Source organism: Pangasianodon hypophthalmus, chromosome 3 (genome assembly GCF_027358585.1).
Source record: "Pangasianodon hypophthalmus isolate fPanHyp1 chromosome 3, fPanHyp1.pri, whole genome shotgun sequence".
Lineage (NCBI taxonomy): Eukaryota > Metazoa > Chordata > Actinopteri > Siluriformes > Pangasiidae > Pangasianodon > Pangasianodon hypophthalmus.
This window is the reverse complement of record NC_069712.1, coordinates 1,475,001-1,500,000: the sequence shown is the minus strand read 5'-3', so window position 1 is coordinate 1,500,000 and position 25,000 is coordinate 1,475,001. Positions and strand designations below refer to the sequence as shown.

At 38.5% G+C, this 25,000-nt stretch overlaps 2 protein-coding genes across 3 annotated transcripts in view; both read right to left on the bottom strand.

Annotated features, from left to right (window-relative positions):
• The window catches only part of sh3gl2a (SH3 domain containing GRB2 like 2a, endophilin A1), a 33,349-nt gene extending 12,034 nt beyond the window's left edge, over nucleotides 1-21,315 (bottom strand). Inside the window, exon 1 of one of the 2 annotated variants that reach the window (XM_053232927.1) lies at nucleotides 21,060-21,315. In XM_053232927.1, the coding sequence (XP_053088902.1) occupies nucleotides 21,060-21,104 (45 nt within the window). In that variant the 5' untranslated portion in view covers nucleotides 21,105-21,315. The remainder of the gene's footprint in view (nucleotides 1-21,059) is intronic. The other variant, XM_053232928.1, reaches the window with a different exon arrangement.
• A 2,964-nt stretch (nucleotides 21,316-24,279) lies between these two features.
• The window catches only part of spag5 (sperm associated antigen 5), a 14,222-nt gene continuing 13,501 nt past the window's right edge, over nucleotides 24,280-25,000 (bottom strand). Inside the window, exon 23 of the mRNA XM_053232705.1 lies at nucleotides 24,280-24,500. Coding sequence (XP_053088680.1) covers nucleotides 24,429-24,500 — 72 coding nt within the window. The 3' untranslated portion in view covers nucleotides 24,280-24,428. The remainder of the gene's footprint in view (nucleotides 24,501-25,000) is intronic.

The following is a 25,000-nucleotide window of genomic DNA, read 5'->3' as shown; positions in this document are numbered from 1 at the left end:
TGAGTGTGTGTGAGACCTTCAGCAGCTCTGCTGAACAACTGAGGAAGAAACTTTCACACACTGAACACGTGTCTGCAGATCTGTTCATTAAAAACTATCAGCAGGAAACAAAGAGCGTCGGATGAGACGCAGTGATAAATGAGCCTCGGCACAGTGTGTGTGTGTGTGTGTGTGTGTGTGTGTGTGTGTGTGTGACAGCACAAGACTGAGAAACTCCTCCATAAATTAGTGTTTAAGCAGCAGGAGGAGGATGATGAATGTGTTGTTTATGAGAAATGTGTTGTGGAGGATGAGTGTGACACCAAACCCAAAAATTGAGCCGGCAAGAAAAATCACAGCAAGTCCACCATCTCCCACTGCTTATTATTATTATTACTATTATTACTATTATTATTATTATTATTATTACTATTATTATTATTACTATTATTATTATTATTACTATTATTATTAAGGTTATAATTGTGAAAAACGCTAAATGAGAGAATCGGTTTCCTTTTATTAGTTTCGTTTTTGTTTTTTTAGTTCGAATGAGACGTCACTGATCATCTCCATACTTTTTATTTTTATTACTTTTATCATCATTATTATTATTATTATTATTATTATTTTACAGTAATAATGACCTCTTCTGAGCGACTGTCACTATCTGACAGATATAAGCCGCTGGTTTACTCGCCTTTCTAGATGTTGTGTGATGGTGGTGCAGCGCAGTTATTATTGCACCTAGTGGTCAAACATGAGAACTGCAACAAACAAGAGCTAATAATAGATTAGAGGTCGACCGATTGATCGGTTTTGCCTATTAATCGGCATCGATAAACGATTGCTGGAACTATCCATCCACACCGATAGATTCTCCCGGTTGCATCCGTTGCGGGAGCCGCTGAGAAAAGTCCACTGTCTTTACACATTACAAGAGCGCCCTCTAGAGGCGAAATAAAAACGATCGCTGACGCCTCGTGGTGTTTGTTTCGACACGTGAGACTACACTCTGCACGTAGACAGATACACAGATGCAGATTTAAAACACTGACAACGTAAACGTATGTATTTTAATAAAACGCTGTAAAAAGATATATGGCATATTGTTAGCTCATGTAAGCTATTGCAGTAACTAATGTTAACAAATGAGACTTTACTGTAAAGTGTTTCCTGTAAAATTTACATGTTTCTAGGTTACAGCTAAAAAACACACGTGACCTGTAATATTTTTAATATTTATCAGTTTGGATGTATACCTTGTATTTACTTTAATATTTGTTAATAGTTAACATATATTAATATTTATATATTTAAAAAAAGTACATTACATTTTCACGGCACAGTCAGTACTGTTTATTTTTGTAATAAATTTCAACAATATTTTAATTTGTGTGTTATATTTTCATTCAGTATCAATTTTAAAAACTATCGGTTGATTAATCGGATATCAGCAGGTGCTGCACAACTTAGTTATTTAGTAGTTACTTATAACTTAGCTAGTTATCTGTACCAGTAAAATCCACTACAATAGAGGTCCAGTGGGGCAGGAAGCACGCTGCCCCATGCTCAGGGGGAGGATTCCCGGGTTGCCAGATTGAGACAGTTTAAACTCCGCCAAGATGTTTTTTTGTAGCAAACAATCTGAATTAAATCTAATAAATGAATGCAAACAAAGGCAAAGTGTAAGTGCAGACAGTGTGTCTGTGATGTACAGAATCATTTCTATTATAAGATATTTTGTAAAGAAAGAGGGATTATGGAGGGGATAATATCTGTTCATAAGAAATGCGTGTGCACCACAGTGACCTTGTTCCTCCATTTAAAGAAAAAGAAAAAGAATAAAAATCTGTCTCCGTTTCTGAATTCCTGATATTTTTTGGGCTAGTTTCAGGTATTTTATTGTGGTGTTTAAGATGGAACCTGGCAACCCTGATTAATGCCATTAGCTCTTAGGAAACACACCTGCTGTATGCAACATCACTAGATATTAGCCTACAGGATGAGTAAACTGTGATAGCCTCTCGACTGCACGGTGTTTGAGGCTATGTTGTTATTAATGTTGTCCTGCTACACCGACAGCTCTGATCACGAGCCGAGGCTGCTGCAGGAAGTGATGAGAGCACAGAGAGGATCAGTGGCATTAACAGCTAAATATATTTACTGAGGCGTAAATGAAAAATGAAAAGTGCCAGCACGCATGACATCATCTAACAGCTCTAGCTAATCCAGCTGGCACAGCTAGCAAGTGGCTAAAGCTACGCAAACTTATAAAGCATGGGTTCTCTAACCTTTTCCCCTTTAGCTGTAAAAATTCCACCGAGTTCCTCAGTACAGATTTATTGTCCAGCATTTTATTTTCTACTGTAGATGAGAAATAAAAGTAGCTATAGATCACTTCTAAAGCTAACAATTTTAACGCAAATTAACTAACACACTAATCAGTGCGAAGGTTCGATTCAGTGTGTGTGTGATTTACGTGTTACAAGCGCAGCTTTGTTCTCAGATTAGCTTAGCAAAGCGAGCTAACTGTACTAGCTACGTACGCTCACCAGAGACACCAACGATCTCTGCTACTTCCTTCCAAGCTTTATTTTTCTTCCTAATGTCTCTGTACACATTTAATGATAATGAGAGCTCGTATACGACACGAGAAGATGAAACCACGCTTATAAGTTTTTATTTCATTTTTTGCAGGAACTAACTGCAGGTAGGAACTAAAATTGCGAGCGGAGAAGTGAAGAAGCGTCGCACCACACGCGCTCTACGATCGATCAGAGGAAGCATTCGAGACAATTGTTTGGATTTGTCACTTCTTTACAGCATCATGTCTAATTTGCGTAGAGATGAGAAAAGTCTGTGTCACACATGTACGTAGAAAATGAACATCCGTCTGTCGCTTTGTCTCTTGCTAGCATGGACACAGCGTTAGCTTTCACACCCCACAGCTGGAAGTTGTCCAGCTCCAGGTACGAATCAGCACCAACGGAGTTAAAATAAATTAAAAACAAGATTAGACAAGTTTAGTTTTGGCCAAAACACAAGGAACCATCTGAGATTCTCTCCACTCGTCATGAGCTCGTTCCTCCATTAGAAAAAATAAAGAAAGGAGAAAATTTTTTTTTTCAGTTCCTTGTTCTGCATTCTCATGGACCATTCTGTTACGGACCATAACACAATCCCCACGTCTCTGAGGAATCGCAGGAGAACTCTGTCTTCAGAACACCACAGGTATTTGGAACAACTCTGGAGTAACTTTGGAGAACCATAATCATCTTAGAGAATAAAGCAAAACCACACAACTACCACAGAAACACAGCGTTCCTGAAGAACCATGGCATCTCTGAAGAACCCTGAGATCCTCATCTGTCAGTAGAAGATTGTTTATTATCTCAAGACAGCCGCTGAAACACCAGTGCATCTTTGTTGAACTGCCCTGGAGCTGGAGAACCATTCTAACTCTGGAGGGCTACAATAACATCAGAACCACAGAACCTTCTGACAACCTCACTATTACAGAAAATTTTCTATCTACATTCTAAGAAAAAAAATGTTTCTTCAAGGCTTCTACACACCCAAAAAAATTGATTCGACTTTTTATAAGGATGTTCCGTGGTAGGGTTCTGCACAGAACCTTCAAGAGTTCCCCCATTAAAACAGCTGAAGAACCTTTATGGTTTTTCAGTTTTCTTCTGTTATGAGTTCCTTAAGGAACCTGAGATATCCTGGAGGACCAAGGTAACTACAGAACCACAGAGTCTCCATGGAAGCAGAGTGCTTGTGGAGATTTGAAGCACCTCGAGAACCACAGCACGTCTCTGAAGACTACAGTGTGTTATGATGTTTAATATATGAGATATTGGAGCATAACATCTCTGGAGAACCACATGATCTCAGGAGAACTCTGTGATGGAACCTGAGAGACACTCAGCTGCTCTTCATTAGTGACAGTGAGTGGAGTGATGGCTGATACAGCGTCTGATTTAAAGGACACGACCAGATTAGACACATCACAGTCTAATTAAAGTCCTGAGTGAAGCTTAATGATGCGGAACATGTTCACACGGACAAAATGAGCTCAAAGCACCAAAAGAAAGAAAGAGAGAGAGAGAGAAAGGGGAAGAAAGGGAGAGGAAGAAAGAGAGAAGGAAAAAGCGACAAAGATAGACACTTGAGAGAGAGGAAGAGAAAGAGAGATAGACAGAGAGAGGGGAAGAAAGAGAGAGAGAGTGGAAGAGAGGGAGACAGACATCGAGAGAGAGGAAGAGAGAGAGAAGGAGGGGAAGAGAGGGAGATAGACATCAAGAGAGAGGGAGAGAGAGAGAGATAGAGAGAGAGAGGGGAAGAAAGAGAGAGAGAGGAAGAGAGAGAGATAGACAGAGAGAGGGGAAGAAAGAGAGAGAGAGGAAGAGAGAGAGAGATAGACAGAGAGAGGGGAAGAAAGAGAGCGAGAGGAAGAGAGAGAGAGATAGACAGAAAGAGGGGAAGAAAAAGAGAGAGAGAGAGACAAAGACAGGGTGGTGGCTCTTGTTCTGTCACTCTCTGTCCATCCTCTCCTTTCATTCTGTTTCTTTCTTCTTCTGGCTTTCTCTCTATATGTGTTTCTCATTCTGTCTCTCCTTTTCTCTCTCTCTCTCTCTCTCTCTCTCTCTGCAGGAGTAATCACACAGGGTCGTGAGCAGTGTGATATCAGTGTGGACTGTGATTAAAGGCCTGAGCTTTATACCCACAATGCACTGGGGCAGGGTCAGCCGGTGTCCTCCAGCGAGACAGCGGTCATCTCTGCACACAGCTTTTCACTAAACACTGCAAACCAACAAACTCAGTGTTCACATAATACACTACACTATACACCGTTTAAACACACACCTCAGTGTAGGCGCTGTTTACATTGTAGTGTGTGTGTGTGTGTGTGTGTGTGTGTGTGTGTGTGTGTGTGTGTGTGTGTGTGTGGTGCTAAGAATGTGTGTTTGTGTAAAAACATCTGAATAAAACATCATCATGAGAGAAAGAGAGAGAGCTCCAGTATGATGTAAGGGGGGGAAGGAGTCTCTCATACACACACACACACACACACTCCTCAGGGATTATCCTGTGCAGTGTGTTATTGCTCCAAATATAGAAACTGTGATGGGAAAAAAAACGAATCTCATTTCAAAAACCGCCGAGTTCTTTACAGTGTGTGTGTGTGTGTGTGTGTGTCCCAAAAATTTGCTCCCAGTGCTGGTGAACAAACAAACACACACACACACACACACACACACACAGCTATGATAATATGTCATTGTCTATCATTCAAACTCAATTCATTGCAGAGAATTTTATGAACTTTCTACTCTTTGAACTCGCTAAAATCACACACTATAATCACACGCCCGCTGTAATCACACACTCGCTATAATCACACACTATATAATCACACACTCGCTATAATCACACACTATATAATCACACACTCGCTATAATCATACACTATATAATCACACACTCGCTATAATCATACACTATATAATCACACACTCGCTATAATCACACACTATATAATCACACACTCGCTATAATCACACACTCGCTATAATCACATACTCGCTATAATCATACACTATATAATGACACACTCGCTATAATCACACACTCGCTATAATCACACACTCGCTATAATCATACACTATATAATCACACACTCGCTATAATCACACACTCGCTATAATCACACACTCACTATAATCATACTCGCTATAATCACACACTCGCTATAATCATACACTATATAATGACACACTCGCTATAATCACACACTCGCTATAATCACACACTATATAATCACACAATATATAATCACACACTCGCTATAATCATACACTATATAATCACACAATATATAATCACACACTCGCTATAATCACACACTCGCTATAATCACACACTCGCTATAATCACACACTCGCTATAATCACACACTATATAATCACACAATATATAATCACACACTCGCTATAATCATACACTATATAATCACACAATATATAATCACACACTCGCTATAATCACACACTCGCTATAATCATACACTATATAATCACACACTCGCTATAATCACACACTATATAATCACACACTCGCTATAATCACACACTCACTATAATCATACACTATATAATCACACACTCGCTATAATCACACACTATATAATCACACACTCGCTATAATCATACACTATATAATCACACACTCGCTATAATCACACACTATATAATCACACACTATATAATCACACACTCGCTATAATCACACACTCACTACAATCACACACTCACTACAATCACACACTCGCTATAATCACACACTCGCTATAATCACACACTCGCTATAATCACACACTCGCTATAATCACACACTCGCTATAATCACACACTATATAATCACACACTCGCTATAATCACACACTATATAATCACACACTCGCTATAATCACACACTCGCTATAATCACACACTCGCTATAATCACACACTCACTATAATCATACTCGCTATAATCACACACTCACTATAATCACATACTCGCTATAATCATACACTATATAATGACACACTCGCTATAATCACATACTCGCTATAATCATACACTATATAATCACACACTCGCTATAATCACACACTCGCTATAATCACACACTCGCTATAATCACACACTCGCTATAATCACACACTATATAATAACACGCCCACTATAATCACAAACTATAATCACACGCCCGCTATAATCACACACTCGCTATAATCACACATTGTATAATCACACGCCCGCTATAATCACACACTCGCTATAATCACACACTATATAATCACACACTCGCTATAATCATACACTATATAATCACACACTCGCTATAATCACACACTCGCTATAATCACACACTCGCTATAATCACACACTCGCTATAATCATACACTATATAATCATACACTATATAATCACACACTCGCTATAATCATACACTATATAATCACACACTCGCTATAATCATACACTATATAATCACACACTCGCTATAATCATACACTATATAATCACACACTCGCTATAATCACACACTCGCTATAATCATACACTATATAATCACACACTCGCTATAATCACACACTCGCTATAATCACACTATCGCTATAATCATACACTATATAATCACACACTCGCTATAATCATACACTATATAATCACACACTCGCTATAATCATACACTATATAATCACACGCCCGCTATAATCACACACTCGCTATAATCACACACTCGCTATAATCATACACTATATAATCACACACTCGCTATAATCATACACTATATAATCACACACTCGCTATAATCACACACTCGCTATAATCACACTATCGCTATAATCATACACTATATAATCACACACTCGCTATAATCATACACTATATAATCACACACTCGCTATAATCATACACTATATAATCACACACTCGCTATAATCATACACTATATAATCACACGCCCGCTATAATCACACACTCGCTATAATCATACACTATATAATCACACACTCGCTATAATCATACACTATATAATCACACACTCGCTATAATCATACACTATATAATCACACGCCCGCTATAATCACACACTCGCTATAATCATACACTATATAATCACACGCTCGCTATAATCATACACTATATAATCACACGCCCGCTATAATCACACACTCGCTATAATCACACACTCGCTATAATCATACACTATATAATCACACACTCGCTATAATCATACACTATATAATCACACACTCGCTATAATCATACACTATATAATCACACGCCCGCTATAATCACACACTCGCTATAATCATACACTATATAATCACACACTCGCTATAATCATACACTATATAATCACACACTCGCTATAATCATACACTATATAATCACACGCCCGCTATAATCACACACTCGCTATAATCATACACTATATAATCACACACTCGCTATAATCATACACTATATAATCACACACTCGCTATAATCACACACTCACTATAATCACACACTCGCTATAATCACACACTCGCTATAATCACACACTATATAATCACACACTCGCTATAATCACACACTCGCTATAATCACACACTATATAATCACACACTATATAATCACACACTCGCTATAATCACACACTATATAATCACACACTATATAATCACACAATATATAATCACACAATATATAATCACACACTCGCTATAATCATACACTATATAATCACACAATATATAATCACACACTCGCTATAATCACACACTCGCTATAATCACACACTCGCTATAATCACACACTCGCTATAATCACACACTATATAATCACACACTCGCTATAATCATACACTATATAATCACACACTCGCTATAATCATACACTATATAATCACACACTCGCTATAATCATACACTATATAATCACACACTCGCTATAATCACACACTCGCTATAATCACACACTCGCTATAATCATACACTATATAATCACACACTCGCTATAATCACACACTCGCTATAATCACACTATCGCTATAATCATACACTATATAATCACACACTCGCTATAATCATACACTATATAATCACACACTCGCTATAATCATACACTATATAATCACACGCCCGCTATAATCACACACTCGCTATAATCACACACTCGCTATAATCATACACTATATAATCACACACTCGCTATAATCATACACTATATAATCACACACTCGCTATAATCACACACTCGCTATAATCACACTATCGCTATAATCATACACTATATAATCACACACTCGCTATAATCATACACTATATAATCACACACTCGCTATAATCATACACTATATAATCACACACTCGCTATAATCATACACTATATAATCACACGCCCGCTATAATCACACACTCGCTATAATCATACACTATATAATCACACACTCGCTATAATCATACACTATATAATCACACACTCGCTATAATCATACACTATATAATCACACGCCCGCTATAATCACACACTCGCTATAATCATACACTATATAATCACACACTCGCTATAATCATACACTATATAATCACACGCCCGCTATAATCACACACTCGCTATAATCACACACTCGCTATAATCATACACTATATAATCACACACTCGCTATAATCATACACTATATAATCACACACTCGCTATAATCATACACTATATAATCACACGCCCGCTATAATCACACACTCGCTATAATCATACACTATATAATCACACACTCGCTATAATCATACACTATATAATCACACACTCGCTATAATCATACACTATATAATCACACGCCCGCTATAATCACACACTCGCTATAATCACACACTCGCTATAATCATACACTATATAATCACACACTCGCTATAATCATACACTATATAATCACACACTCGCTATAATCACACACTCACTATAATCACACACTCGCTATAATCACACACTCGCTATAATCACACACTCGCTATAATCACACACTATATAATCACACACTATATAATCACACACTCGCTATAATCACACACTATATAATCACACACTATATAATCACACAATATATAATCACACAATATATAATCACACACTCGCTATAATCATACACTATATAATCACACAATATATAATCACACACTCGCTATAATCACACACTCGCTATAATCACACACTCGCTATAATCACACACTCGCTATAATCACACACTCGCTATAATCACACAATATATAATCACACACTCGCTATAATCATACACTATATAATCACACACTATATAATCACACACTATATAATCACACACTCGCTATAATCACACACTATATAATCACACAATATATAATCACACACTCGCTATAATCACACACTCGCTATAATCACACACTCGCTATAATCACACACTCGCTATAATCACACATTCGCTATAATCATACACTATATAATCACACACTATATAATCACACACTCACTATAATCATACACTATATAATCACACACTATATAATCACACACTATATAATCACACACTCGCTATAATCATACACTATATAATCACACACTATATAATCACACACTCGCTATAATCACACACTCGCTATAATCACACACTATATAATCACACACTATATAATCACACACTATATAATCACACACTCGCTATAATCATACACTATATAATCACACACTCGCTATAATCACACACTCGCTATAATCACACACTCACTATAATCATACACTATATAATCACACACTCGCTATAATCACACACTCGCTATAATCACACACTCACTATAATCATACACTATATAATCACACACTATATAATCACACACTCACTATAATCACACACTATATAATCACACACTATATAATCACACACTCGCTATAATCACACACTATATAATCACACACTCGCTATAATCATACACTATATAATTACACACTCGCTATAATCATACACTATATAATCACACACTCGCTATAATCATACACTATATAATCACACACTCGCTATAATCACACACTATATAATCACACACTCGCTAAAATCACACACTATATAATCACACACTCGCTATAATCACACACTATATAATCACACACTCGCTATAATCACACACTATATAATCACACACTCGCTATAATCACACACTCGCTATAATCACACACTATATAATCACACACTATATAATCACACACTATATAATCACACACTCGCTATAATCATACACTATATAATCACACACTCGCTATAATCACACACTCGCTATAATCACACACTCACTATAATCATACACTATATAATCACACACTCGCTATAATCACACACTCGCTATAATCACACACTCACTATAATCATACACTATATAATCACACACTATATAATCACACACTCACTATAATCACACACTATATAATCACACACTATATAATCACACACTATATAATCACACACTCGCTATAATCACACACTATATAATCACACACTCGCTATAATCATACACTATATAATTACACACTCGCTATAATCATACACTATATAATCACACACTCGCTATAATCATACACTATATAATCACACACTCGCTATAATCACACACTATATAATCACACACTCGCTAAAATCACACACTATATAATCACACACTCGCTATAATCACACACTCGCTATAATCACACACTCGCTATAATCACACACTATATAATCACACACTATATAATCACACACTCGCTATAATCACACACTATATAATCACACACTCGCTATAATCACACACTCACTATAATCACACACTCACTATAATCATACACTATATAATCACACACTCGCTATAATCATACACTATATAATCACACACTCGCTATAATCACACACTATATAATCACACACTCGCTAAAATCACACACTATATAATCACACACTCGCTATAATCACACACTCGCTATAATCACACACTCGCTATAATCACACACTATATAATCACACACTCGCTATAATCACACACTCACTATAATCATACACTATATAATCACACACTATATAATCACACACTCACTATAATCACACACTATATAATCACACACTATATAATCACACACTATATAATCACACACTCGCTATAATCACACACTATATAATCACACACTCGCTATAATCATACACTATATAATTACACACTCGCTATAATCACACACTATATAATCACACACTCGCTATAATCACACACTCGCTATAATCACACACTCGCTATAATCACACACTCGCTATAATCATACACTATATAATCACACACTATATAATCACACACTCGCTATAATCACACACTATATAATCACACACTCACTATAATCATACACTATATAATCACACACTATATAATCACACACTCACTATAATCATACACTATATAATCACACACTATATAATCACACACTCGCTATAATCACACTATATAATCACACAATATATAATCACACACTCGCTATAATCACACACTATATAATCACACACTCGCTATAATCATACACTATATAATCACACACTCGCTATAATCATACACTATATAATCACACACTCGCTATAATCACACACTATATAATCACACACTCGCTATAATCATACACTCGCTATAATCATACACTATATAATCACACACTTGCTATAATCACACACTCGCTATAATCACATACTTGCTATAATCACACACTCGCTATAATCACACACTATATAATCACTCACTCGCTATAATGTTTGTTTATTTATTTATATAGCACAATTTAATACAACTTGCGTTGCCCAAAGTGCTTTACAATCACATACTAAGAAATATAATAAAAATACAATAATAAACACACAAACATCACCTGCACATACACACACACAATAACTTCCTCCAATGAGCTCCCCATTTGTATTTAAAAGATGTTGTTTTAACATACATTTAAACATAGGTAAAGATTTAATAGATCGAATAAAAAGAGGGAGATCGTTCCACAGTTTAGGGCCTGCTCGAGAAAAAGCTCTATCTCTCCTCTGCGTTTTTTTTGTCCTAGTAGCACATAGCAGATGTTGATTTTCTGATCTCAGAGATCTAGAGGGAAAGTAGAATGACACCATCGTGGACAAATACACAAGAGCTAGATGGTGCAGGGCCTTGAAATCCAGTACGAGAATCTTATAGATAACTCTAAGTCGTACTCGCAGCCACTTTAATGAAATTAGTAACGGAGTTACCGATTCATATTTCTTTGCTGACTTCATCATTTTTGCTGCTGCATTTTGGATTTTCTGTAAACGCATAAGTGCTTGAGCGTCAACTCCATAATAAGGGAAGTTACAATAATCCATTCGAGAAAAAACAATGGCAGTAATTGCTTTCTCAAAATCTGAACTGGGTAGGAATGGTTTAGTTTTGGCTAGCAGACGTAGATTAAAAAACAAGATCTCACCACAGTATTTATTTGCCTGTCCAACTTTAAATCACTATCCAGAACATAATCACACGCTCGCTATAATCACACGCTCGCTATAACACTCATTACAATCGCACACTGGCGGTAATCACACACTCGCTATAATCACACACTATATAATCACACTCGCTATACTCATACACTCGCTATAATCACACGCTCGCTATAATCACACGCTCGCTATAATCACACACTATATAATCACACTCGCTATAATCACACACTATATAATCACACGCACACTCGCTATAATCACACACCCACTATAATCACACGCTCGCTATAATCACACACCCACTATAACACTCATTACAATCACACACCAGCTATAATCACACGCTCGCTATAATCACACACTATATAATCACACGCCCGCTATACTCATACACTCGCTATAATCACACGCTCGCTATAATCACACGCTCGCTATAATCACACTCGCTATAATCACACACTATATAATCACACGCCCGCTATACTCATACACTCGCTATAATCACACACTATATAATCACACTCGCTATAATCACACACTATATAATCACACGCACACTCGCTATAATCACACACCCACTATAATCACACGCTCGCTATAATCACACACCCACTATAACACTCATTACAATCACACACCAGCTATAATCACACGCTCGCTATAATCACACACTATATAATCACACGCCCGCTATACTCATACACTCGCTATAATCACACGCTCGCTATAATCACACGCTCGCTATAATCACACTCGCTATAATCACACACTATATAATCACACGCCCGCTATACTCATACACTCGCTATAATCACACACTATATAATCACACTCGCTATAATCACACACTATATAATCACACGCACACTCGCTATAATCACACATCCGCTATAATCACACGCTCGCTATAATCACACGCTCGCTATAATCACACACCCACTATAACACTCATTACAATCACACACCAGCTATAATCACACGCTCGCTATAATCACACGCCGGCTATAATCATACACTATATAATCACACACTCTATAATCACACACTCGCTATAATCACACACTCGCTATAATTGTACACTACATAAACGCACATTTGCTATAATCGCACACTATATAATCGCACACTCGTTATAATCACACACTCGCTATAATCACACAATGCCTATAATCACACACTATGTGTGCGTGTGTCTCTCTACGTCTGCTGCATTTGAAGAACCATCTGTTCTTCAATGCAGCTCTGAATCATAGCACTCTCTCCTCTTTCAGGGTTAATGAGTGTGTGATTACAATAAGTGTGTGTGATTACAGTCAGTGTGTGATTATAGCCAGTGTGATTATAGCCAGTGTGTGATTATAATGAGTGTGTGTGATTATAGAGTGTGATTATAGAGTGTGACTATAGCCAGTGTGTGATTATACAGTGTGATTATACAGTGTGATTATAGCCAGTGTGATTATAGTCAGTGTGTGATTATAGAGAGTGTGATTATAGCGAGTGTGTGATTATAGCCAGTGTGATTACATAGTGTGTGATTATAGTCAGTGTGTGATTATAGAGAGTGTGTGATTATAGCGGGTGTGATTACATAGTGTGTGATTATAGTCAGTGTGTGATTATAGAGAGTGTGATTATAGCGAGTGTGTGATTATAGAGAGTGTGATTACATAGTGTGTGATTATAGAGAGTGTGATTATAGAGAGTGTGATTATAGCGAGTGTGTGATTATAGAGAGTGTGATTACATAGTGTGTGATTATAGTCAGAGTGTGATTATAGAGTGTGATTATAGCGAGTGTATGATTATATAGTGTGTGATTATAGCGAGTGTGTGATTACATAGTGTGTGATTATAGTCAGTGTGTGATTATAGAGAGTGTGTGATTATAGCGAGTGTGATTACATAGTGTGTGATTATAGTCAGTGTGTGATTATAGAGAGTGTGTGATTATAGCGAGTGTGATTACATAGTGTGTGATTATAGTCAGTGTGTGATTATAGAGACTGTGTGATTATAGAGAATGTGATTATAGCCAGTGTGTGATTATAGAGTGCGTGTGATTATATAGTGTGTGATTATAGCCAGTGTGTGATTATAATAAGTGTATATATGAGCTATAATCACACACTCACTATAATCACACACTGTGTGTAAATGCATTTGTGTATTGTTGTAAATGTTACATGAAGAAAAACCCTGAAAGAGGAGAGAGTGCGATGACTCAGAGCTGCATTGAAGAACAGATGGTTCTTCAAATGCAGCAGACGTAGAGAGAGACACACACACACACACACACACACACACACACAGAACACTGTGTGCTGCAGCACTGACCCCACTGCAGTGTGAACTAAATCTCTCTCCGTCTCTGCCTGGTAAATTAATAAATAAAGATCAGTGTGTGTTTGAGGAGTGGACTGTGTGAAGGAGAGATTTAGCTCTATAGCTTCCTATAGTGTGTGTGTGTGTGTGTGTGTGTGTGTGTGTGTCAGTGAGCGAGAGAACATCTCTACAGTCACTGACCTTCACATCGTGTCTCTTTCTGACAAACTGCAGCGCTGCAGAGAGCCGTGTGTGTGTGTGTGTGTGTGTGTGTGTGTGTGTGTGTGTGTGTCACACCGCAGCAGTCCTCAGAGAAGAGGAAGCTGGATTACAGGAAGCTGTGACACTCGGCTGTAATACACTATTACACTATTTGTTCTGTAATAAATCATCGTATATTCATTTTGTTATAATAAATAATTATGATTAAATGATTCTCATGGTTTTTGTCCTTAGTGTGTTTGATGAAATATAAAGAAATAAAAATTAATAATACACTACTGACAGAAAATACAAAAAAATGAATAATACTGTAATGTTAAGAATAAAAAACAAATAAATTTCAACAATACAGTACTGATGAAAACATTAAATATAAAAAAAAATGTAAAAAAAAAAAAACACAAATATACTACTGATAGAAATTAAAGATATAAAAATGGATACTGATAAAAAAAAATGTTAAAAAATAAATAAATAAATAAATAAGAAGGAAAATCCAGTATTTAGAAAATAATAAAAATGAATATACAGTACTGAAAAACAGCAATAAATAAATAAATAATAAATAAACAAACATTACTCATAAAAATATTCCATGAATGTAGAATACTTTACTGATAAAAATAAAGTCCTGTTCAGACGTCTAAGCACCTTAATTCTTTGAGATATTATATATATATATATATATACATATATATATATAGTGAAAGATAGATAGATAGATAGATAGATAGAAAAACTTAGATAGATAGATAGATAGATATCTGTAAAACTTTACATTTAATACAGTTAATTTTGAGGGTATTTTTGCTTTACAGATGTTGTGGATCTCTGCTCGTGGTGATGAAACTCGTCCTGACGTCCTCACTGTACTGCTGCTTTATTTAATATCTTATTTCCCTGCACATTTTTACTAACAGTTAACAGCCAGGTCAACCAGCTAGCATTATTTAACGCCATATTTTACGGCATTATTAACTAGCTAGCTATTTACGGTTTGCTAACAAACGTCACTGTAACGCTAGCTAGCTTATTTCACACCTACAAACAGATACAGAGGTTTTTTAATGTAATAATAATAATAATATATAATTATTTGTCTTATTGCAGTCTGACAGGAGGATGGAAACCCACTCCCACGCACGATAACACCAGCATTAAAAACCGGTTGGACGGCTGTGTTTACTAACAAACACACACTAAGTCTGGCTGATGATCCCGTGTGATTACACTCCTGCCTCTGCAGCAGGACGTTATATTAATCTGATCCAAAAGCTGTATTTTTTATTAGAATAAAACTAAAACCTCGTCATGCGAGTGTCTGCCATTAGCGAGGTTTTTCTCTCAGTGTGCTGCGATGCTGTTGGCTGAAATCACTCATGTGATCACCTACACTGCTGTACGAAGACTATCCTGCACATTTATCACTGAGGCCACGTCCTCGTTAATCCGGAGAGAAAACTGAAAACTGCATTTTCATTTTAAAATCGTTCTCCATGTACACTGGCGTTTTCAAACGTTTTCTAAAAATCACTCGTCCACACTGAAACATCTGAATACGTTCACATCCCTAAACTGCGCGTGCGTAACAACGTAAGACGCTTTATCCTGCGTCACCTCCGTCAGGCGTTTATTCACTTCCTGTCTCTCTGAACTGACGCGGCGAAGTCTGAAGGCTGTATGAATGAATGGATGAAAGCCTTTATTGTCATTGTGTATCTCTGTATACAGCGAGATTAGGAGCACTGCTTCTGACTGGTGTTAGAAAAACAAACATTAGACAATAAATAAGACTATAAGTGAGTATACTGTATGGTATAGAAGTATGTGTGTATGTACGGCAAGTATACAGTCTAAAGTATATAAAGCAAGTGACTAAGTCATAATATTGCACATTGAACATTCAGTACATTCTGAATAAGTGAGCAGTGATAGTTATATTTAGTACAGAAACGCAGAAGTACAGACTGAAATGGAATAAGTGACTGAAGTTGAGGAAGTGACCAGAGATAGTAACTGCACATTCACATTCTACATTCAGTGCATTGAGAGTTTAGAGTACAAAGTGTACAAAGTGACATTAATCTTTAACAGCGCTATCAATCTGGACAGCAGCCACAACGACTGCAGCACAACATCCTCCGCCATCTTGTTTGTCTTGAGTCGAATGGGTCACATGGCTAAAAATACATCACTGTTTTCGAATATCTCCATTTTCTCAGTCCACACTAATACGCGAAAACTGCGTTTTTCAAATTTATCAGGACACAAAAGGACAGAAGACCAAAAATGATGTGTTTTCAAATTTATCCGGATTAACGCAGATGTAGCCTAATAAACGCTACGCTACGCTAAGACAATTATAAACTGACTAAGATAACTAGCATTGACGAAATACCACGACAACGTGTTAGCTACATGAATACTAGCAAGCTAATAAAAAAAAAGATATTAAATTCATTCATTCATTCATTCATTTTTATAGCTCTTTTAACAATTTGACGCAAAGCAGCTTTACAGAAATGCTGAGAAAACGTTTAATTCTCATTTATTTATATAAATTTAAATAAAGCTAATCATCACTGGAAGACAAAACGTAGCTAATTTAACAAATTATTACACGTTGTTGTTCTGTAAACTTCAGGCTGGAGGGAAAACACCAACGCATTTCCTAGCAGAAGCTCAAATATTCCGACTTTCCAGTTTTTCTGTTAGCGTTTATGGCACTGGAATAAAGTGAGGAATAACAGAACAAACACACACACGTACACACACACGTACACACACACGTACACACACACGTACACACACACGTACACACACACGTACACACAGCTTGCTAGCATGGTAACTCAGAGAAATAAAGTGAACATCACACACTATGGAATTTTATTACTCTAACAGGTTCATCCGCCATTTTGAAAAGGAAACAGCACATCATTGCTGCAATGCATTGTGGGTAAGATGTGCTACAGCAATGTCAAGGTAACAGATCATGAGTTAAAGACGGATGAGTTCAGTTCAACCAAGGGGAAGTGGATGAGGGCGAATTAAGTGAGGACTGGAACACAGCTACAGTCGTTAAAGTGGTTATACACACACACACACACACACACGCGCACACACACACACACACACGCACGCACGCACGCACACACACGCACACACACACTCCCCTAAACCTCACCATGAAGCTGATTTGAATATAACCAAATCATCTGAGGTCAAAATTACGTCTTTAGAAACAACTAAACCTTCACATGAATATTCATTAGCTGTTAGTTTGTGACTTGAGTTCTGGCTTGTGATTGGTCAGAAGGTGTTGATTAGTTTCCTGTAACAGCAGCTGTGACAGTAGTGCAGGTTTATATGAATGCTATGCAGATCTAACATGCAGAGGTGATGAATATGCAGATTAGCAGGTGACACGGTTTGGGGATTGATGTCAACTCCTGCACAAGCACTAATCCCTGAACTCCACTAGCTAGAGTGTCAGTTCCATTCTGATCTTTTCTCATATGATCTTTAAATTCACTTTAAACATCCGCTCACATTTTATTACTTATTTACTGTGTGAGATTTTATTAACGTACACAATAACAGATAAATAATTCAACACTTTCCGTGATATTCTGTGTTCCAGAGATAAATAAAAACATCAAAGAGCGAAACCCACACAACACTTATCCCTGTCTCACCACTCCGCCTGTCTCACCACTCATCCCTGTCTCACCACTCATCCCTGTCTCACCACTCCACCTGTCTCACCACTTATCCCTGTCTCACCACTCCACCTGTCTCACCACTTATCCGTCTCACCACTCCGCCTGTCTCACCACTCATCCCTGTCTCATCACTCATCCCTGTCTCATCACTCATCCCTGTCTCACCACTTATCCGTCTCACCACTCCACCTGTCTCACCACTTATCCCTGTCTCATCACTTATCCCTGTCTCACCACTCATCCCTGTCTCACCACTCATCCCTGTCTCACCACTCATCCCTGTCTCACCACTACGCCTGTCTCAGCACTTATCCCTGTCTCACCACTCCACCTGTCTCACCACTTATCCCTGTGTCAGTCTGACAGAGAGTGAGACAGTAGGACAGTGAGACAGTAGTACTGGAGGACAGTCAGACAGTAGGACAATGAGACAGTGAGACACCAGGACAGTGAGACAGGAGGACAGTGAGATAGTAATACAATAGGACAGTGAGACAGTATTACAGGAGGACAGTGAGACAGTGAGGCAGTAGGACAGTGAGACAGTATTACAGGAGGACAGTGAGACAGTATTACAGGAGGACAGTGAGACAGTGAGGCAGTAGGACAGTGAGACAGTGAGGCAGTAGGACAGTGAGACAGTATTACAGGAGGACAGTGAGACAGTGAGGCAGTAGGACAGTGAGACAGTATTACAGGAGGACAGTGAGACAGTGAGGCAGTAGGACAGTGAGACAGTAGTACAGGAGGACAGTGAGACAGTGAGGCAGTAGGACAGTGAGACAGTGAGACAGTAGGACAGTGAGACAGTAGTACAGGAGGACAGTGAGACAGTGAGACAGTAGGACAGTGAGACAGTATTACAGGAGGACAGTGAGACAGTGAGGCAGTAGGACAGTGAGACAGTATTACAGGAGGACAGTGAGACAGTGAGGCAGTAGGACAGTGAGACAGTAGTACAGGAGGACAGTGAGACAGTGAGGCAGTAGGACAGTGAGACAGTATTACAGGAGGACAGTGAGACAGTGAGGCAGTAGGACAGTGAGACAGTAGTACAGGAGGACAGTGAGACAGTGAGGCAGTAGGACAGTGAGACAGTATTACAGGAGGACAGTGAGACAGCAAGACACCAGGACAGTGAGACAGGAGGACAGTGAGACAGGAGGACAGTAGGATTGTAAGACATTAGGAAAGCAAGACAGCAGGACAGTGAGACAGTAGGACACTAAGATGGTAGGACACAGTAAGACAGTAAGACAGCAGGACAGTGAGACAGTATGACAGTGAGACAGCAAGAGATTAGGACAGTAGGAGAGTTGGACACAGTAGGACAGTGAGAGAGAGACAGTAATACTGTAGGACAGTGAGACAGTAATATTGTAGGACAGCAGGATAGTGAGACAGTAATACAGTGAGACGGTAGGACAGTAGGACAGTGAGACAGCGTGTCTCATCACTCAGCAGACACGAAGAGAGTGAGACAGGTAAACACACACACACACACACACAGCAGTAGTCCCCGCGCTGTGTGTGTGTGAGATGTAAACGCGCTTTGTGTGTGTGTGTGTGTGAGATGTAAACGCGCTCTGTGTGTGTGTGTGTGTGTGTGTGTGTGTGAGATGTAAACGCGCTGTGTGTGTGTGTGTGTGTGTGTGATGTAAACGCGCTGTGTGTGTGTGTGTGAGATGTAAACGCGCTCTGTGTGTGTGTGTGTGTGTGTGTGTGTGTGTGTGTGTGTGTGTGATGTAAACGCTCTCTTACCTGAGTGGCTTTATGGAGCTGCTTCTTCAGCCCTGCTACAGACATGCTGCCCTTCCCGCGGGGTGTGTGTGTGTGTGTGTGTGTGTGTACGACGATGTGACCGTGAGGATGTGTGTGTGTGTGTATGTATGAGGATGTGAGAGTGTGTGTATGAGGATGTGTGTGTGCTGGGAGGAGGAGGAGAGGAATAAATCCTGGCTGAAGGAGAAGAGCTTAATCTCCGTCAGCTCCAGCTCACATCTGACCATACACCTTGGCCACGCCCACTTAAAGGTACAGCGTGAGTGAACAGCGCATGCGCAGAGCGAGCAGCGAAGTCCCCGAGTGACGCACGAGCTAATGACGTCGCAGTAATGTGCATATATGTAAGAGACAAGACAAAGCTCCTCATCAGACATTTCAGGACACATCTCTTAAACCTTTCCAGCAGAAAGATGCTGACGTCACAAAACCTGAAACTTATCCCCAGTTTCATCAGGAGTCATTATCACATAAACATCAGGTTCCTCTATAAACCACTCTGACACCACATTTATTTTTCATTTGAATTCTCTCTTCTCAGGATGAGCTGCAGCATCAACTTCTACATCATCTTTCCTCCTTTCCCCAATCAGAAGCAATATTACACAGGAACTCTACAGTAATGTGATTATTTTACAACTTCCTGGTATTAAATCTATTCTCCATAACAGTGCATGGTGTCTTCATTAAAGCATAAATAAATGACTTCCCAACAATCTATTCTGTGAAAGTCTTTCTCTCCTAACAGCGTCTTCACACAGTGTGAAAGAAATCATTTTTTATACATTTTCTGTAAATTGTTGTAAATTTACAGCGTACTGTTATCGTAGTGCTTAAAGCATTCAACTGTGAGGGAACAAGACAGTATGCAAATTTATGCATATTTAATCAGATATGAAACCTCATTTGCATAAATAAATGTAATTTTTAAAAACAATTTCCAATAAAAAAAAATACTTGTAAGAATATTAGCAATACTCCGGTAAAGACTGATTAAAAAACAATTCCTGTAGGGTCTCGTATTAAACGTAGAAAGTGTGTAAATCATCACACTGTGCAGCTCACACTCTACACTCACTGGCCAGGAACACAAAACACCTGTTCATTCATACAATTATCCAATTATCCAATCAGCCAATCACGTGTCAGCGTGTCAGTGAACAAAATCACGCATCACCTGGTCGTATTCCAGTCTTCACCTGTCCACTGTGTGTGAGTGTGAGTGTGAGTGTGAGAGAGAGTGTGTGTCCACTGCAGCCTCAGGTTCCTGTTCTCGTCTAACAGGAGAGGAACCTGATGTGGTCTTCTGCTGTTGTAGCTCATTAACCTTTCGATTCGATGTGTTGAGATGCTTTTCTGCTCGGCACAGCTGTACAGAGTGGTTATTTGAGTCATCGCAGCTTTCCTGTCAGTCCGTCCGTCTCCTCTGACCCCTCTCATTAACGAGACGTTTCCGCCCATGGATCTGCTCTCGCTGGATGTTTTTTGTTTTTCGCACCATTCTGTGTAAACTCTAGAGACTGTTGTGTGTGAAAATATGAGGAGATCAGCAGTTTCTGAAAAACTCAAACCAGCAACTGTGCCACGGTCAGAGTCACTGAGACGTTTCTCTCATTCTGACGTTAGATGTGAACGTTAACTGAAGCTGTCTCTGCAGGATTTTATCCCTGACACGTGATTGGCTGATTAGATAATTACATGAATGAGCAGGTGTTCCTGTTAAAGTGGCCAGTGAGTGTAGCACCTGGATATTTGTAGGACAGGAACGTCTCAGACTGAACTCTAACTTAGTTTGACAGATGAGCGAGCGCAACCTCACACCACTGAAACTCCATAAAGTGTGTGTGTGTGTGTGTGTGTGTGTTGTATCTTCTACCCACATACACACAAAGGAAACAGAACACAGTTCCAGAGCAAGAACAATCTAGTGGACCTGGAACTGTTGTGGGCGGAGCTTACGGCACTGAAAGCTGCTGATTGGTCACTTCTTGAAACAATTGACTCAATCTGGCTTTTTTAAACCCTGCTTTTAACTAAGAGGTATTTATTAAAGTGCAACATTTCCACCATATGACAGTTTTTACAGGAATTAAAAACATAGCAGCTGTGTGTGTGTGTGTGTGTGTGAATATGCTTCCAGTGGCAAAGCAGCTGGTTTACAAATCAACATTACTGTTAATATCACATTCACACACAAAGCTTCTGGACGTGTTACGAGGTCAGTAACAAAACCAAAGGAATTTTCCTCACGCTGATTTACAGTCTAGTGGGCAGTGGGTTGTGTTGTTACAGGAAACTAATCAACGCCGGGGAGGTGTGATAGTGATACACACCCAGCAGAGGAGTCTGGTTTTATACGTGATGAATGATTATTTGTGCGCGTGCAGAAGCAGGAGTAACGTGAGCGATGTTATTATTCACAAACTCACTGCAGGTCTTTGATATTTCTTTATAAAATTATTTTACAAATTAATATTTGTTTAAATGAAACAAAAGAGGAGATTGTAAGTTTCAAATCAAGCGACCCCATGTGGGGTCACGACCTGGACCCTGGTTCGGTAATCCCTGGATTAGTCTGTGTGTCGAGTCTGAATCAGAGCAAAATTGATTCTTTTGTTTTGTTTTTTTTGCTCTTTGCTTTGGTTTCACACTGCACATATTTAAACGAACCAAACAGCAAAAACAAAAAACATCCTCTCAGGTGTGTGTAGGGCTGAAAAAAATTTAACAAATCTTTGCCAAGTGTGTGTAGAGATCACAAAAATCACCCAAGTAGAGAGAACACAGAGCTGGTGCTCAATAAGTGATTAGATCATTCGATAAAAAACTCTACGATTCAGTTCCTGAAGTGAGTCGAATAAGAGTTGATTCAGTTCCTGAAGTGAGTCAAATCAGAATTGATTTGGTTCCTGCAGTGAGTCGAATTAGAGTTGATTCAGCTCCTGCAGTGAGTCGAATCAGAGTTGACTCGGTTCCTGCAGTGAGTCGAATTAGAGTTGACTCGGTTCCTGCAGTGAGTCGAATCAGAGTTGATTCGGTTCCTGCAGTGAGTCGAATCAGAGTTGAATCATTTTCTCTCTCGGATGTGGACTAAACACACCAGGGTTCTGTTCAAACACAATAAACACTGTTTATGGATGTGAGGTTCCGGTACCACAAACCCTGTGCGTGTATTAACAATACTGCAGAAAAAGAAATATTTACACCAAAACCTTTTTTATTTAGAAAATGTCTGTTTATACACAAAAAAACCCTTTTAGTTTTAATTCTAATATAATTAAACATTTATTAGAAACGCGGATTAAAACATGAAACAGAGTCATTTAGTTGATAAAAGACAGATTTCACTCAGCCGAGATACTCCACCAACTTCTGCAGCTCAGGACAAGAGTTTACTACGTCAGGTACAGACGAGAGAGCCTGGAGAACACACACACACACACACACACACACACACACACACACACACACACACAGTGTTTAATCACTGACACACTGCTAGAGGTTCTGTAGGTTCTGTAGGTGATGTTTATCTTGTTTTATTCCATAACTTACAGTATGATTGTAGTTAATATTTATTATTTTTCATGCTTAACACATCGAGTATCAACCTCTCAGTGTAACCAGCGACGTTTACTGATTTAATGCAGCTATTAGCTAGCTGTTTGTGTAGCTAGCTGTAAAGTTTCCCAATGTTTTAATAAGTTTTAATGTTGATGTCAGTCAGGTAAACGTGTATAGCGGTCATGTGACCTGCGTACAGACCCGCTGAGTGATCACAGCACATCACTACACATTCTGGTTGCTAAAACGTAGCGGGAGACTTTAGTGATTTTTTTTTTTTTAATTTGTTTTCTAAAATGTGGCTTTGCTCTGTTATGGGTCCGAATCGGAAACGTGTTCGTAAACACGATCATTTT